Here is a 15,473-nt window from a genome sequence, read left to right as displayed (position 1 = left end):
TTTTAAAATATTTTTTTAATCAATATTTTAAATTGATAAAATGCAGAAAAATTAAATTAAATATATATATATATTTATTATTTATAAATTAAATATTTAAATTAAAAAAAAATGTTTGACCTTAAATTTTCTTATAAGTGAGAGAAAATGCATTACCAGTAATTTTTTGATCCAACTTTTACTTTTTTACAGTGTGCTTTTGTATTATTTAGATGAGCAAAATAATGCAAACAAAGAAAAACTGTATATTTTAGTTTAATTGTAGTTTTAATTACACAAGCACACAAAATGTAAGTACAAAGAGCATCCTTAGACTAGCACTTTCTATAAATGGTACAAAATTGAGTTGTTTAAACTGTCAAAAGTTGTTTTACTTTTTCAATTAAAGAAAGGTAACTAAATAAAAAAAATGTAAGTTGATCTAATAAAACAAAATATAAGTTTAATATAATGTTAACATGCAAGTAAAATATAACTATATAGATGTAATCATATGTCTATTCATTAAAAAGTATGTAGCATTGTTGTCAATTTGGGACATACTGTATCTTAAAACCCTGATTTGTTTGAACAAATTTTTGTGTGTACATTTATGTATCTGACAGACACTTTTTAAATGAAATGTAAGAGAAGAAAATTACATAAATGTTTAATAACAAGAGTAAAAAATGTTGAGTTAACAAATACAGAGAAAGGACAGAAGCCATGCTGTAGAAAGTGTAAAATGTTGCTTTTAAAAAATGTTAATATGATGCTGTTGTTTGATTTTTAATTTGTTGGATATAGTAAAGAAGATTAAGACCTCTAGCCAAAATCACATGCAAGGGGTGGGAGATATTTGATGTGTTTAAAGGTAGCTACCTGTATTTGTCGTACATTTGTCATTTTATTTTACACAATATTTTATTTAATTATTTTATTGTCTTTTAGCTTCTTAATGCTTCTATAAAACAACAATACATCAAAAAAGTGGATACCCTATTTCTTGAAACTGCTATAAAGAATTTGAAGACATCAAAAAAGGAAATAAAAACAATTGATTAAAATGTTTTTTGATTTTGTCTTTTTAGGTTTAATAATGCATATGATTTAAGGTTACTATTGTGTCATCCAAAAGAATGCTGAAAATCTCTTCAGTCAGACGCATTTTCACAGTATATTGGTCAGCCGTGTAGTCTTGCCAAGTTCTCTCGTCATTGTGTAATTCCTGAATCTGGAAGTGGAAACAGAAAAAAATTCTAGCAGTTTTCAGCTTTATTATATATTACATAATATTAGATGAAGATCAATACTAATTGTTTCACAAGCATAATAAACAATACAGTATCTTTACACACACCAGTATATAGTCCACTCTGTCTCTCTTGGCATACCAATATTTACATAGTTTTTGGAGCATCTCTGTCATGTGTTGTTCATTTCGCTCTAAGTTTAGTGTTTTCTGTATCTCTTTCTTCACTGCTGCCTGCAAATAACATTAAATTAATACACTGCAAATGTACAAATATGTTTTGCATGTTCTTTACATCAAAGTAATTTATAAAAAATATTTTAACATTATACATTTTAACATTGTACTATACATTAATGTCAATAAAGCTCATTTGGATTGAAAATTTGTTTTACCTTCAACAACGTGATTGAAATGTTAGATGAGGGCAGTGCAGAGATCACAGATTCATTGCATATGTTGTGGTAAGACTGTTTTGTCCCTAAAAGATCACCCAAAATATCTTGAAGTACATCAGATGTTAACTGAAATATCACCTACAATGTAAAGAAAAAGCAAATAGATTAATATTTATATAGTGTTTCTGCTCTTATTTGTTTTAAACTTACAATCAGCTAAACATTTAGGTAGATCAGTGTTTTCAATGCTATTAACAATAAAAAAAATCTGTATACCTCTATGTTTACACACAGTCATTTAAATTATATTAGGGTAATATAAACATATTTTATAAATGGTATTTTAAAGGTAATATAAGAAATGTAAATGTATATATTGGTTGAACATAATTGTGTGTCGCCTGTGTGTGTACACAACCACCCTATCAAGATCTTATAAGATCCTATAAAGAATCTTGCCACTCCTTTTTTTTTAAATCCTTGTAAAACCTCAGTATCATGGGATAAGCTGTTGGCGTTTTCTGCACTTTAAATAATTTATTACCGCACACTCATTATGAACAATGAAGTAAGGTAATTGTCTTGTGGTGTATAGACCTTTTGCGAGTCGACGTCACAGTTACGTCACGCGCGCATGTGGTGGCAGAAAAACAGTGGAAATGAATGAGACACGAGTGAAACGATAAATATAACTCATTAGAAAATGTTTTGTTGTGCTGTTGAGTGTCAGAATAAAAATGCCAAAATAGATTACTTTAATTTTTATAGTATACCGTCGTCGAAGACACCATTTGAAGATAAACGTAGGTGTTTATGGTTGCAATAAAAGCCCTCAACCGGACAGACTGGAGTGATGAAATCATCTGAAAATCTTTTAATAATTTGAATAGAAAATAATTAGAGAAGATATCTGGTGTTCTGTCGAAGTCTGATCCCTCTATGTGTTTCTTATAGCGTTTTCATCACGTTAAGTTTATCATTTATTTAGAAAGATTAAAGATTTGAATTAGTTTATAATATCAATAATATTACCATTTATAAAAGTTTTCGTATTTTTTTTACTTCTTTTTATCTTCTATCTTAGCCTATGTCTTCTTCCTGTTTGTTCTAAATTATGATGTTTACTAATAAATATATAAACATAGCACACACACACACGATGTAAAGTGTTAATAATATATAAACAGGCCTATACAAATTAATTTGTATGTAAACATAATACTTTTAGATCAAACACGTAGGCTAAAAATATAAGGAAGAAATTGAAAACAGGAAATGATGAAATATTTAATAAATGATATTATTAGGGCTGTCAAAATTAACGCGTTAATAACGCGTTAACGCAAATTCATTTTAACGCCACTAATTTTATTAACGGAGATTAACGCAACGCGCAATTTCAGTTTGACCCTTGGTCCAGCCCATAGTTGAATGAACAGAGACGCAGACAAATGTGACTCTCTCTAAATGAGTAAAAGGTTTTCATAGAAATAAGAACATTAAGCAAATCGTCTACCAAATCCAATGCTCTAAATGCTCGTTGGACATCTGATATGATCATACGTCTGAGAGGTGTAACGTTACCGTCCTCCTAATGCTTAATCTAATACAAAAATGCGTCTCAATTCATTTTGGTTTCGCTTTTATGCATGACTTAGAAAATAGACTGCAGGACTTGCTTGATGTTAAAAGAGTCATTAAGAAAGATAAAGTTCGGTACCTGATTAATGTTAAAGAGTTATTAAGAGCGACAAGACTCAAAAGCGATCCCCTCACGCTGACTGACTGATATCTGAAGCGCGTGCACGCGACCCGGATATAGAGACATCTACACAAAATTACAGTTTTACAAATATCTGTTTTGATAAGAATTCACGCAGGTAGGCTCTATAATTTGTTATGTTTTAAGTAAATGTTTGGTTAACTGTTGGGTAAAACTATTTCATGTGTAACATTATATTAGATCACTTAGATTTTAAGCAGTCTGTCTCAATGTCAATCAAACAAAAGGAAAAAAAGTTGAACATACATTGATGATGTTTTTGCTTTGTGTGTGCTAAATCTATTAGTTTTACCAGTGATTTTAAGGTATTGATGTGGTAATATAATGTATGGATGTGGAAATGTTTGTGGTAATTTGACTCTTTCAACTTCAAACACGTGTAGTTCTGTCATATTTTGTTATATTTAAACAAATCATTCATTGTTCTATGTTTTAATAGTGAATGTCAAAATATGAACAAATATTTTTTTTTAATTTGCGAATTCCGACTCAATTTGCCAGCACATGTCACAAATGATGCAGCAGCAAACAAAAATGGAGAAAGAAAAATCTTCTGAAAGGAAAATTCATATACAAAACAATGGCTGGTGATTCTGTTAAAATGTAAACAGGCTGTTGTTAACATACATTTGCATAAAGCATCTATATATGTATATATGATTAGAATATTAAAAACCCGAAAAGTGTTAAATTAGGGTAAATTTAGAATGGATAAAAATGTGCGATTAATTTGCGATTAATCGCAGTTAACTCATGAAATCATGCGATTAATCTAGATTAATTTTTTTAATCTATTGACAGCCCTAGATATTATACACAATACATGATAGTATTGCTCTTATACAGTGATTCATACTGTAAAAATAATTGATTTACCAATAAAGAACAATACATATACATTACATACATGCACACAATTAGTAGCCAAGCCATTTAAACTTTTAATTTATTTAACAAAAAAAAAACTTAACTTGGTGAAAACGTTATAAGAAACATTACACTTAAGAGAAATATAGGGGAAACAGACTTCTACAGAACACCGGATCCTTAAAAATCACAGTTTAACGCTAAAACACTGTCACGGTCCTGTCGGACATCCGTGCTAGATGTAGGTCTGAGTGCATCTGACAGGACCGTGGCAGTATCATGTTCGGTGTGGGGACATGTGGGATCACATTCTGTGTGTGGCTTCCACATGTTCCCGGTGTCTTGTTGCTGTCGTGATCTTGCCAGACCTTAGTATAGGTTCAGGTCTATGTTCTGTGGGCAAGGTCAGGGCAGCAGTGTGTGTACGTGGGAACACGTGTGTTCACATCATATCTGTGTGACACGTGTTCCCAGTGTTCTGTTGCTGTCATGGTCTTGCCTGACCTTGGTTATTATCCAGAGGGCAGGACCAGGGCAGCATTGTTTTATGTGGGAATACGTGTGTTTTCACATCATGTTTGTGTAACACGTATTCCCAGTGTCTTGTCACTTTCACCCTACTCCCTTATGTACTCGTGTCTGACGTGATTAATTATGTTCACCTGTTCCCCATTGATGTGCGGTCTATTTAATGCCCTTGTGTTCTCTGTGTGGTGTGCGTGCGTTGTTGTGAATTCCCAGTGTTATGGTTCCCGTTATCTGTTCCAGTCATTTGTGTTCCATCACATTGTTTTGTTCCTTTCCGTTTTACCCCCTCGTGGGTGTTTCAGTTTATTTATAATAAATCAGAGTTATATTTTTGTACATCCTTTTGCAATTGGGTTCTTCTTTATTTTCCACAATCCGGTTTATACCAACCGTGACAAACACTTCACACAGCTATTGAGAAGCATTCACTTTCTGCCACCAGTTGGGCTCCGCCCACAAAAAACGTCATCTCTGTTTGCAAACACGCAAAAGGTCTATAAAACATTGTATATATAAAAGTAAACGGGGAGGGAAGCAGCAGCTAATTTGCTTTTAAAGAGACACACACACACCCAAAAATGGGCCTTTGTATAATAAATGATCTATAAGATATATGGGCCTGAAACTTCACAGGCACATAGCATGCATAATACCTCGCTTGTATATAACCCCGTTATATACATTAAATGCACTCCATAAATGATTGACTCACCTGCCTATAAGCTTTGCAACTTTTGTCATCTAACAGATAGTTTGGTGTTTCACAACCGTCGAGTGCCTCTTCATTTGCTTGACCACATAGAATGTCCACCGCAGCATCCACTAATCTGTACACAACAGGATCGTCATGAGGTTGCACCTTTATCTTCAGTGGCATGTCGGGTGGGGCCTGATGCCACTGCTCCAAAAGACGTGGTGTTAAAAAACTATCCTCATTTTTTCTTGCATCCTGCTGATCAAAGAGAATAATTACAATAATAAGAAAACATTATCACCCTATAAAAATCACCCTCTTCTTCTTTTTTAACCTCCATCTGTGACGGCTCGTGACTGCTTATCCGAGGGGCTTAAATAAAAAAAAGTGTTTGTTGCATCATGTGGACCATGCACCACGTGTCCTGTCAAAACAAGTGCCTGCTGCAGACACGTCTGAAGGGTTTATGATAAAAGAGACGTTCACAAAATACAACGCGTCTGCAGCAGGCACTTATTTTGACAAGACACGTGATAGGATCACTCGACACGCAGAACACATATTTTTGCATTTACACACACATGACGGGCTACATACATGATGTGACGAACTTCGCATCGAGCGCCCTCGGAAAAGAAGTCACCGGCCGCCACTGATCTCCATTAAACTAAAGCATGCTGTTTTGATTCTCTTGTTAATGTGACATCACACTGATAAAGCCCCACCCATGGCCAATGATTAAATGGTTAATTTTACCCAAATTCTTTTTTAAATGTGTTTGATAGCACTAAATATACTATTGTCCCAGACTGTATTTACAGAAATCATATTTATTTTAACCAAAAGCACTTATTGTTGTTAAGGGAGTGAGGAGCTGTAGCTCATTTGCGTTTAAAGGTACACACATAAAAACAGCGCTTTTTTGCTCCTCTAAAATAGGGGCATTTAATAATATATAATTATAATTAAACGCTATAATAAATGATCTGTGGGACATTTTGACCTGAAAACTTACTGCATATTACATCTAGTAAAAATGGTGCCCTTTAACACAAGTATACATTAACAATGATGAATTTGGCTGATGCTTTAATCCAAAGTGACTTAAAGTGCATTCAAGCTATATTTTTTATCTCTATGTCTGTTTCCTTGAACTCAACACTGTGATCTTTACACATCCAATGCAATGCTTTACCAATTGATCTTCTTAATTTTGATAACATAGACGACTGTTTTGGAATCTTACAGTATTTATATGTGTATTATCATGCATTGATTTTGTCCTTCTCCGTCTCCTTCTGATATCTTCAGTACAACGGATTATATCTTCCCTCGACTCATCTGTCAATCGAGTAACCGAATGATCGGAATCATCCACAAGATGCCTGTTTTCCTTATTATGATGAATAAGCTCAGTGTCAATCTGTAAAATACAGGTATGGTTTAATGATGTCATTGGAAATGTGACCCTGTCTGTGAAATCTGGTTAAATTTTGAGTTTAGGAGCATCAAAATTTGATTTCAATCTTTGACATGATCTTTTAGTCAATATTAAATATATCAAAGTTATATTTTGATTTACAGAATGATCTTTACATGATGTAGGATGATTTAATGTAGAAAACAGTAACTAACAAAAATTTACTTTAGCTGGGTTTTCAAAGACTGGGTCACATATGATAATCCAGAATGAGTGCTTGATGTGTCCATAACTTACTTTTGGTAAAGCTATTTTTGAGGTATATAAAAGATTTTTAGCTCCATTTGAAATGTCTTCCTGGGATTTTTTTTGATGTGTGCTCTTTGGATCATCTTTCATATTTGTATCTCCTCCTTGTGCACCTGCTGATGAAGACGTGTCCTTCTTTGGCTCGTGTCTAGGTGGCTCCTCATCCGAAAAGGGATCTTCATCCACCACGGTCTCTATATAAGTACCGTGCTCTCTGTGAATGTGAGAGACGTCTTCTGCTCTGACCAGGACGCCGTGGCTTTTATCACAGCTGAAATACTTCACACCCCTGAAGGTGCCATTATGGTTTCCATTAGGGGTGTCCAGTGCCACACCTGCCCAAAATCCATCTGCAAATGCAGTGAGGCCTTTATATTTCAGTACGCCAGGTCTAGAGTTACACACAAGAACTCTGTCTCCAATCTGAAAGGAGGACAAAGGATCTGAGATTTCATGTTTCACATCTTCGGGAAGCGAACTGGTGTACTCCGAGCAATCGTCCTCACATACGCTCGGAGGAAGGCTTGTACTGAGATCTCCATTAGCAATTTCCTCGTCCCTCAGACTTCCGAGTCTATGAGATTCTTTTCTTCTTAAGTCCACGGGAAGAGGAGGAACGTTCTCGCTGTTAATAGAAAGATCTTCTGGAGATTCAGGTGGAGCCGGAAGTTCCTCCTCACTGGTCCATGTAATGATCTCGAAGGCAGGGTGAGGTGGACCACTGTAGCTGTAAAGTCCTGATTCAGCTCCTCCTTTAACGGAGGGAAGTTCTGCACTTCCATATGACAAAACCTCATCTACAGGAGAGAGGATCTCTGAGAGGAGAGACTCTGCAATCGTTCGCCCTGAATTGCATCCATCGCCATCTTTATTGTTAAAATCAAGCTCAAACTGAGAAACTTCTGGGACCACCGTGTACTTTTCGGCATAGACCACCGAAAACGTACTTGTGTCAGTGTTTTTCTCTTTGAGGTGGTCTTTCTTCTTCTCCGAGCAAGTGAGCGATTCGCTGTGATGTGAAAATACCTTTTCATCGATCTTGTATGGACTGTCCTCTGCATTTCTCGTATCGGCACTTAATGTATTCAGAATCAAGCTTCCAATAAGTGGAGCGTCTGCAACGGTACTCGTTTCAGGGAATTTACAGTCTCTGTCAGATTTATGGTATGAAGCGGATGATTTCCACTGCAACTTCGAATCCTCATTGCATATGTCATGGTTGTTATTTAATAAAAGAACATTTTTAGATCTCTGATTGTTTTTTACATTAAGAGCTGTAGTTTCAGTGCCGTGGACTAAAGTTCTCATCTTTATGTTCTCCCTGTCCTTGGGTTTGAGATGGCTTTCATCGGAGTGCGACCGGAGGTCTTGTGGAGTGTCAGATGACACATTGGACCCTGTGTGAAACCTGATGTCTGAATCTTGATTAGGCTTATGGTCGTGTGTGAACTGCTGTTTATTCAAAACAGGTTTTAGATTCTCTTCAGCTGGGTACTGGAATCTCTCTCCTCTGCAAGATTCAATACTTTTGGATGTGCGGGTGTCCTCATAAAACCCTGGGACCTTCTTCTGAGCATCTTGGTCTGAAAGCCACACCAGTTACAGCTTTATTAATGATATTTTTAGTAATATTCTTAGTAATATTATTGCATATTTGCACAAAAATCATTGGTATTTGTGACCCCCGACCACAAAACCAGTCATAAGTCGCATGGGTATATTTGTAGCAAAAGCCAACAATACATTGTATGGGTCAAATTTTTTTATTTTTATGCCAAAAAGATCATGTTCCATGAAGATATTTTGTAAATTTCCTGGTGTAAATATATATAAAAAAAGATTTATCATTAGTAATATGTATTGCTAAGGACTTCATAAGAACAACTTTTAAGGCGATTTTCTCAATATTTAGATTTTTTGCAACCTCAGATTCCAGATTTTTAAGCAGTTGTATCTCATCCAAATATTGTCCTATCCTAAAAAAACATACATCAATGGAAAGCTTATTTATGTATAAATGTATAACTCACAGTGTTGGGGTAACGCAATACAAGTAATGCGCATTACGTAATAATATTACTTTTCTGAAGTAACTAGTAAAGTAACGCATTACTTTATAAATGTACACATTAATATTTGAGTTACTTTTTAAAAAAAGTAATGCGAGTTACTTTTCAATTTAATTCATTCGATTTAAAAATAAAATAACGTACTAAATTAAACTGAACATATTAACGTAGAATTATGCACTCTATGCGCCTGAGCGGGAACAGTTTGAGTCAGAAACGGAGATGGCAGGCCAGAGCTTGACATTTTTGCGATCATACAAAAACACCTGCAAGGCCTGAAAGAGATCAAGCCTCAGCCAAGTAAGAAAAAGTAACGCAAAAGTAACTTAAAATTAACGTAAACATTGCTTTCCATGAAAAGTAACTAAGTAACACAATTAGTTACTTTTTTGGGGAGTAACTTAATATTGTAATGCATTACTTTTAAAAGTAACTTTCCCCAACACTGATAACTCATTTATCAAAAAATTACCTGTCTGGTTTTGTGATCACATTTAACAAATTTGACTGTCTTTCGCTGCAAAACCGTCTAAGGGGGTGTGCGCACCAAAGCTTTTACGCCAGCGGCCGGCGTATGTTTTCAATTGTTTCCAATGGAAGCGCAGCGTTTTCCAAAAAAGCCAGCAGCTGGCAGTTTCAGCAGCTGGCAGTTTTTTTCAATGCTGAAAGCCGTCGGTCTGTGTTCTTTCGTGTTCAGCGCTAGGCACTGAGAGTTGAAAAATATTCAACTTTGGGTGAAAAGCTCAGTTCGTCAATGTCAGCCCTCACACGGCCGTCCAATCACAGTAGAGGAGGGCCAGACAAATATCACAACAGTCGCATAGTACAACGACTGATAAACAAAGCAGAAGTATTACACCAACCAAAGCACTCAGCTGAAGAAAGCTGGTAGTCAGCTGAAATAAAGCTATCCGCCGGGCGGTTTCATTTGCGTAAAAAAGCTTTGGTGTGCACGCCCCCTTACTACATGCAAGAATTTCAGCTTCTAAAAAGTCTCCAGTCACTCTTTACTGTCCTTACTGAATAAAGGAAAGGGGTTTAAAAAAAATAACCGAGTATAAAACTCTTGCACCTTGACCAGTGGCGGCTGGTCAATAGGGGGCGCCGCCCCAAAGTTGGCCAGAGAAGAAAGCTACATTAACATGTTACCAAAAAGTAAAATATAAAGTGCAAACTAATACAAAATAAAATCATTTAGTTGTACTTTTTCACTGTTAGCCATGGTATCATATATTTAAAAAATAATAATTAAAACTGAGTTTTTTTTTTGTGTGTGTCATGTTTGTGTGTCCAGGGCCCACTCCTAACGAGTGTGTATGTAGGTAAGTAAAAAGGGTAAAAACATGTGACCTGAGGCTGAGCTCTAAATGGCTGCTTTCAGATCCGCCCTGGGGCGCAGAGTTTAGCTCCAACTTGCCTCAGCACACATGCCTAATAATATGCTTAATAATTCCTTAATTGGCTGCTTCAGGTGTGTTTAATTAGGGTTGGAGCAAAACTCTGCAGGTCACCGGCCCTCCAGGACATGTGACCATTACACAACACTACAAAAAATTACCAGATAAAGAAAATAATAACTATAACTATGTAAAATACCACTGATAAAACTTAAAAATGTATGAAAAATAAAGTAAAAATAAAAAATAAATGAAGTTAAACATGCAAATGTGCCATTGAAATATTTACTTAAAGCAATATTCCACTTTCATAAAAACTATTTGGAAAATTCTTTACTCACCCCCATGTCATCCAAAATTTTTATGTCTTTGTTCAGTTGAGAAGAAATTAAGTTTTTCGAGGAAAACATTCCAGGATTTTTCTCCATATAGTAGACTTCAGTACAGTGCAGTTTCAGTACAGTTTAAAATTGCAGCTTCAGGCCAATTCACACTGGTCAGACAACTACCAACTTCAACAGACACCCACATTATAAAGTCTCATTTACTTTGATCCAACAACTTCCAACAGGGGTTTCACAATGACCCAACAGACTCCAACAGACGCGTCTTTTGGAGTCTGTTGGATCAGTGTGAATTGGGCTTATAATGCAGCTTCAAAGGGCTCTAAACGAAGGCATTAGGGTCTTATCTAGCAAAACGATTGTCCGAAAGAAGGACTTTCAAACTTCTTGTCTTGCACTAGCCATGCAACCTTATGTATTACGTAATCACATCAAAAGGTCACGCGTTACATATGTGAGACGCACATTTGCGAGACGCACATTTGCGACCATTTTAAACAATTAACTTACACAAAGACATTTATTAGTATCATTCCACATATAATAACATCGGAACGGTACTCTTAAATACTGGAATGGTAGTTTCGTATATGTCACGCGTAACCATTCGACGCTCTTGCATAATACGTAAGATCAAGCTGGCGCATCACACAGCTAGTGCAAGTTGTGGTTTAGTAAAAAAAATTTTGGGGCGAAAATGACAATAATTTCTCTAGATAAGACCCTTATGCCTCGGTCGGGATCTTTTAGAGCCCTTTAAGGCTGCATTGAAACTGTAAACTGTTGAGGTCCACTAAAGCCGAAAGTATACTAGGGACGTCCGCGTATGCGCGCCGTCCACATGACGTCATTTTCGTCATCAGGAGGGTCCGCGGCCAGCCGCGTGGCCCGTCCGCGTGCAGCCCCAAATTTGAGACCACGGACAGTGCGCATCGCGTACAGTGCGCGTACAACAGCGCATGCGCGTGAAAATATTTAAACAGGACACTCCACTACAAACAATTATACAAAGGAAATAGACAGCATTTGCACACACACTATCGTTTTTCTTCTTTAATTTTTATTTCTTCCAAGAACAGAAAGCTGTGGAGCATGTTTGTTACCATATTGTTTGATTCCTGTTCTTTGTTGTCTTGTTGTTTATTCTAAACTGTGTTTGCAATGGTGGATCGGTTTCTTTTCTTCACCTATCCTAATGTTTTATTGTACTGTAAATGTCTCCAAATCAGTGCTGCACTAGACTAATAATTTGAATAAGAAATCATTTGTATTGCGTATAGTGTCGAACGCGGCCATCCGCGTGTAACCGCGGGGAGTATACTCGGAAAGCTGCGGGGACGCGTGCGCGCGCGCGATCCGGACACGGACGCGGAAAAAAGGTATACCCCGGCCTTAAAGTCCACTATATGGAGAAAAATCCTGAAATGTTTTCCTCAAAAAAAAATAATTTATGCTCGACTGAAGAAGTAAAGACATAAGCATCTTGAATGACAAGGGGTGAGTAAATTATCAGAATTTTTTAATGATAGTGTGATAATTAGTAATAATCAAGTAACAATTTAGATAAAGGGGGTACGGCTGACAAAAAAGTTTGAAAACCCCTAAATGAACTAACAATGAACAATACTTCTACAGCATTTAATACATGTTAATTTCAACATGAACTAATACATTTTTAAAATCAAAAGTTGTAAAAAAAATTAGTTGTGTTGAAAAATGAACTAACGTGAACAACTGTATTGGCATTTACTAAAATTAAAAATGAATGTCAAAATCTGTATTATTAGTTCATGTTAGCTATTGCATTTACTAATGTTACCAAATAAAGTGTTACCAGATGTTTAGTGTTTTGCAAAAGCTCATTTTTTATTTCATTAGGTTTGGTTTTAAATTACGACGGATCTTCTGCTGACAATCTTTTAGGATAACTTATGCCGCATATGTAAATTTATTTTCCGGATTTGATTTTTGCTGTGGTATGTCGGTGCGTATGCTATAAATGCCAGAATGAATCAGTGCAGTCATACTGCTGACAGCATGAGTCAGCATAACCTAGACGTACCGTAAATCACTATTACAATCCACTCAACAATAAAGAGCAATATGAGCGTCTGTGAAAATTCAAATCATTCAGTCTGAACTATCAAAGCTTTAGAGTTGTTTATCCCCAGATGGTTAAATGTTTATCACTGGAAGTAAAACTATATGCTCACAGTAACGAGAAACAGATGAAAAACTCACCGTTAACGTCAGGTCCCACTTTCGACGTCTTCACAGGGTCACGCTGACATGGGGGGCAGGCACCTTTTCTTTCTGGGTTTATGAGGCGTATGGGAGCCTGAGTGCTCTGTCGGGCGTACCTGTGAGACGGACTGGTCGGAGGATTGTTAGATTCTGTGAATTGCAGGATATCCTGCTCGCCTGGGACCAGTTCCACTTGGTTCCTCTTCCTTGCTAAAGTCCAGACTTCATCTGACTGCAGGAGCCTCCTTAAACCTGCCTTACTTAATAAACTGGAAGGAAAAAGCAGAGAGGCCTTATCATGTAAAGCACATTTTAAGAACATCTGATACAGAATTCCTTGGATTTTTATGTCTTACTTTCACAGAACTCATGGCAGATCTTTCATTGACTTTCTTCAAGCCCTGTTACTTTCTCAATACTGAGTTCTGGTATGGAAAACCTATTTCCACAATCCAATCAATGTCTGATGGAGAAAACCCCAGGCACTACATTTTTCCTAACTGAATATCCCATTTCAGAAGTATGCTGTTTCGTGTTGACTTCAGCAGCTGAAGCTTGAGGGTATGATGTCAGAGATTTACCTTGCACACTCCCAAGTACTCTAGTGTTTACTCATGCAAATACAAAGTCAGAGAGAGAAATGTCATCCACCTACCCGGACCTGTTCATGACTGGCATACTGCCATCACACAGGGACTCAGTTGCCAGCGAGCAGCCTGGGGAGGAGCAGACTGTCTTCTTTCAGGTCCTCTGCGAGATGCTGCTGCCACTCCCAGAATATCGTCTCAGCTCTGGTGGAGTTTCTCTTGAGAGAGCAGTCAGCTTGGATCTCAGCGGTGCCCTCTTTTATTCCCTCTAACTTCCTTATTCTCTCTCATCCAATAACTCTGCCTCTCCTCCCATAGAGCCCCCCTTCCTCCTCTCTCTCTCTCTCTGTCTCTGTGTGTCTCTCGCCCTCTCTATCACTCTATCTCCCCAGCATCCTTCCGTTTCTCTCTCTCAAAGGGTAATTACTCTGAGTGGTGCATTGTAACCGAGACAGATACAGTCGAGACTGTAGATAACAAGCCTATGATGTGCACACGCTCTGCTCAGTCGTGTGTCATACATCACAGATTTGGTAGACAGTAAGTGGTGCACTGCAGTATTTCCTCTTTAAGAAAGCCTCAAGGTGGTACTCGTCACAAAATGCGCCTCTGCTTACTGTATACGTGAGCTAAACATCCTATTACTCTTGCGTGTTACTGTATGAGAATAGATAATAGAATAATAGCAATCGCACTCGCCTCCCATCCTCTCCGGATGCTTTATAGGCGCCTCTGGCATCTGGCATAATCCCAGGCTGCATAACACTTTCTTCATCCTGCAAAATATAAGCATGAAGATCAGTAGGATTTTCTTAGCAGCTTAATGTGACATCTGAGCATTATGGGTAATATTGCACATTCAAGGGTTCTCTGTGCTGAAATAAAGCTTTCGACTTCACAGTCTTCCATAAAAATTCAATTAAACTTGCTGAAACACCTTTTCGCTTATAAAGTGAGTAACCAAGATTTACTTTTAACCCTTTCAATCCCTCTACTTGCATTTGTGACCATGTCTGGCGTTGGAAGCAGTGGCGGCCGGTGACTTCTTTTTCAAGGACGCACAATACGAAGCTCGTAACCCATGTGTGGCTCGTCATGCCAAAATATGTGTTTGTTGCGTCATGTGAACCATGTGGATCATGAGTCTTGTCAAAATACGAGCCTGCTGCACACGCATCGAAAAGGTTTATGATAAAAGAGACGCTCGCATTTGCCAGATACTTGCTTAATCTCAACGTGAGCGTCTATTTTATCTTAAACCCTTTCAACGTGTATGCAGCAGTCACATATTTTGACATGATGCATGATGCACATGGTTCACATGATGCAATGAACACATGTTTTGACATGATGAGCAACACACATGATACTCCGAACACATATTTTGAATTTGCGCCTCTCGGAAGAGAAGTCACCGAGCGCCACTGGTTGGAAGCATTAAAATAGTCTGCCATGACTAAAATAGGTCATATGCGTGTTTATTACTGTAAATGATAGATTTCAAGATACAGTACTCAAATTTTCATTTATAATATTGAAATAAATGATTTATTGACCCTACATTTAAACTTTAACATCTTTGACATGGCTCTTCAATATTAA

General features: G+C 36.9%; 2 protein-coding genes across 6 annotated transcripts in view; both read right to left on the bottom strand.

Moving 5' to 3' along the window:
* Positions 1-251: 251 nt before the first annotated feature.
* LOC129440986 (centrosome-associated protein 350) lies at positions 252-14,147 on the bottom strand. 4 transcript variants are annotated; one of them, XM_055200632.2, is made up of 8 exons: positions 13,940-14,147; positions 13,282-13,553; positions 7,219-8,813; positions 6,748-6,924; positions 5,520-5,759; positions 1,627-1,767; positions 1,384-1,465; positions 252-1,213 (listed from the first exon to the last, which is right to left on the bottom strand). In XM_055200632.2, the coding sequence occupies exons 1-8, from the start codon at positions 13,960-13,962 to the stop codon at positions 1,194-1,196; spliced, it is 2,550 nt and encodes an 849-aa protein (XP_055056607.2). In that variant the 5' UTR covers positions 13,963-14,147; the 3' UTR covers positions 252-1,193. The 4 variants fall into 4 exon arrangements, with proteins under 4 accessions (XP_055056607.2, XP_073716346.1, XP_073716347.1 ...); XM_073860245.1 differs by having other exon boundaries at positions 254-1,213; positions 1,340-1,465; positions 13,940-14,143; XM_073860246.1 differs by having other exon boundaries at positions 254-1,213; positions 1,340-1,465; positions 5,520-5,756; positions 13,940-14,142.
* Positions 14,148-14,321: 174 nt separating this feature from the next.
* The window catches only part of LOC129440985 (uncharacterized), a 171,553-nt gene continuing 170,401 nt past the window's right edge, over positions 14,322-15,473 (bottom strand). For both annotated transcript variants that reach the window (XM_055200631.2, XM_073860248.1), the window contains one exon: positions 14,322-14,647. In XM_055200631.2, the coding sequence (XP_055056606.2) occupies positions 14,513-14,647 (135 nt within the window). In that variant the 3' untranslated portion in view covers positions 14,322-14,512. The remainder of the gene's footprint in view (positions 14,648-15,473) is intronic.

The sequence above is a fragment of the Misgurnus anguillicaudatus genome, chromosome 22, assembly GCF_027580225.2.
Source record: "Misgurnus anguillicaudatus chromosome 22, ASM2758022v2, whole genome shotgun sequence".
NCBI lineage: Eukaryota > Metazoa > Chordata > Actinopteri > Cypriniformes > Cobitidae > Misgurnus > Misgurnus anguillicaudatus.
Note: the sequence above shows the minus strand (reverse complement) of the source record. Positions and strands in the feature narration are given on the sequence as shown.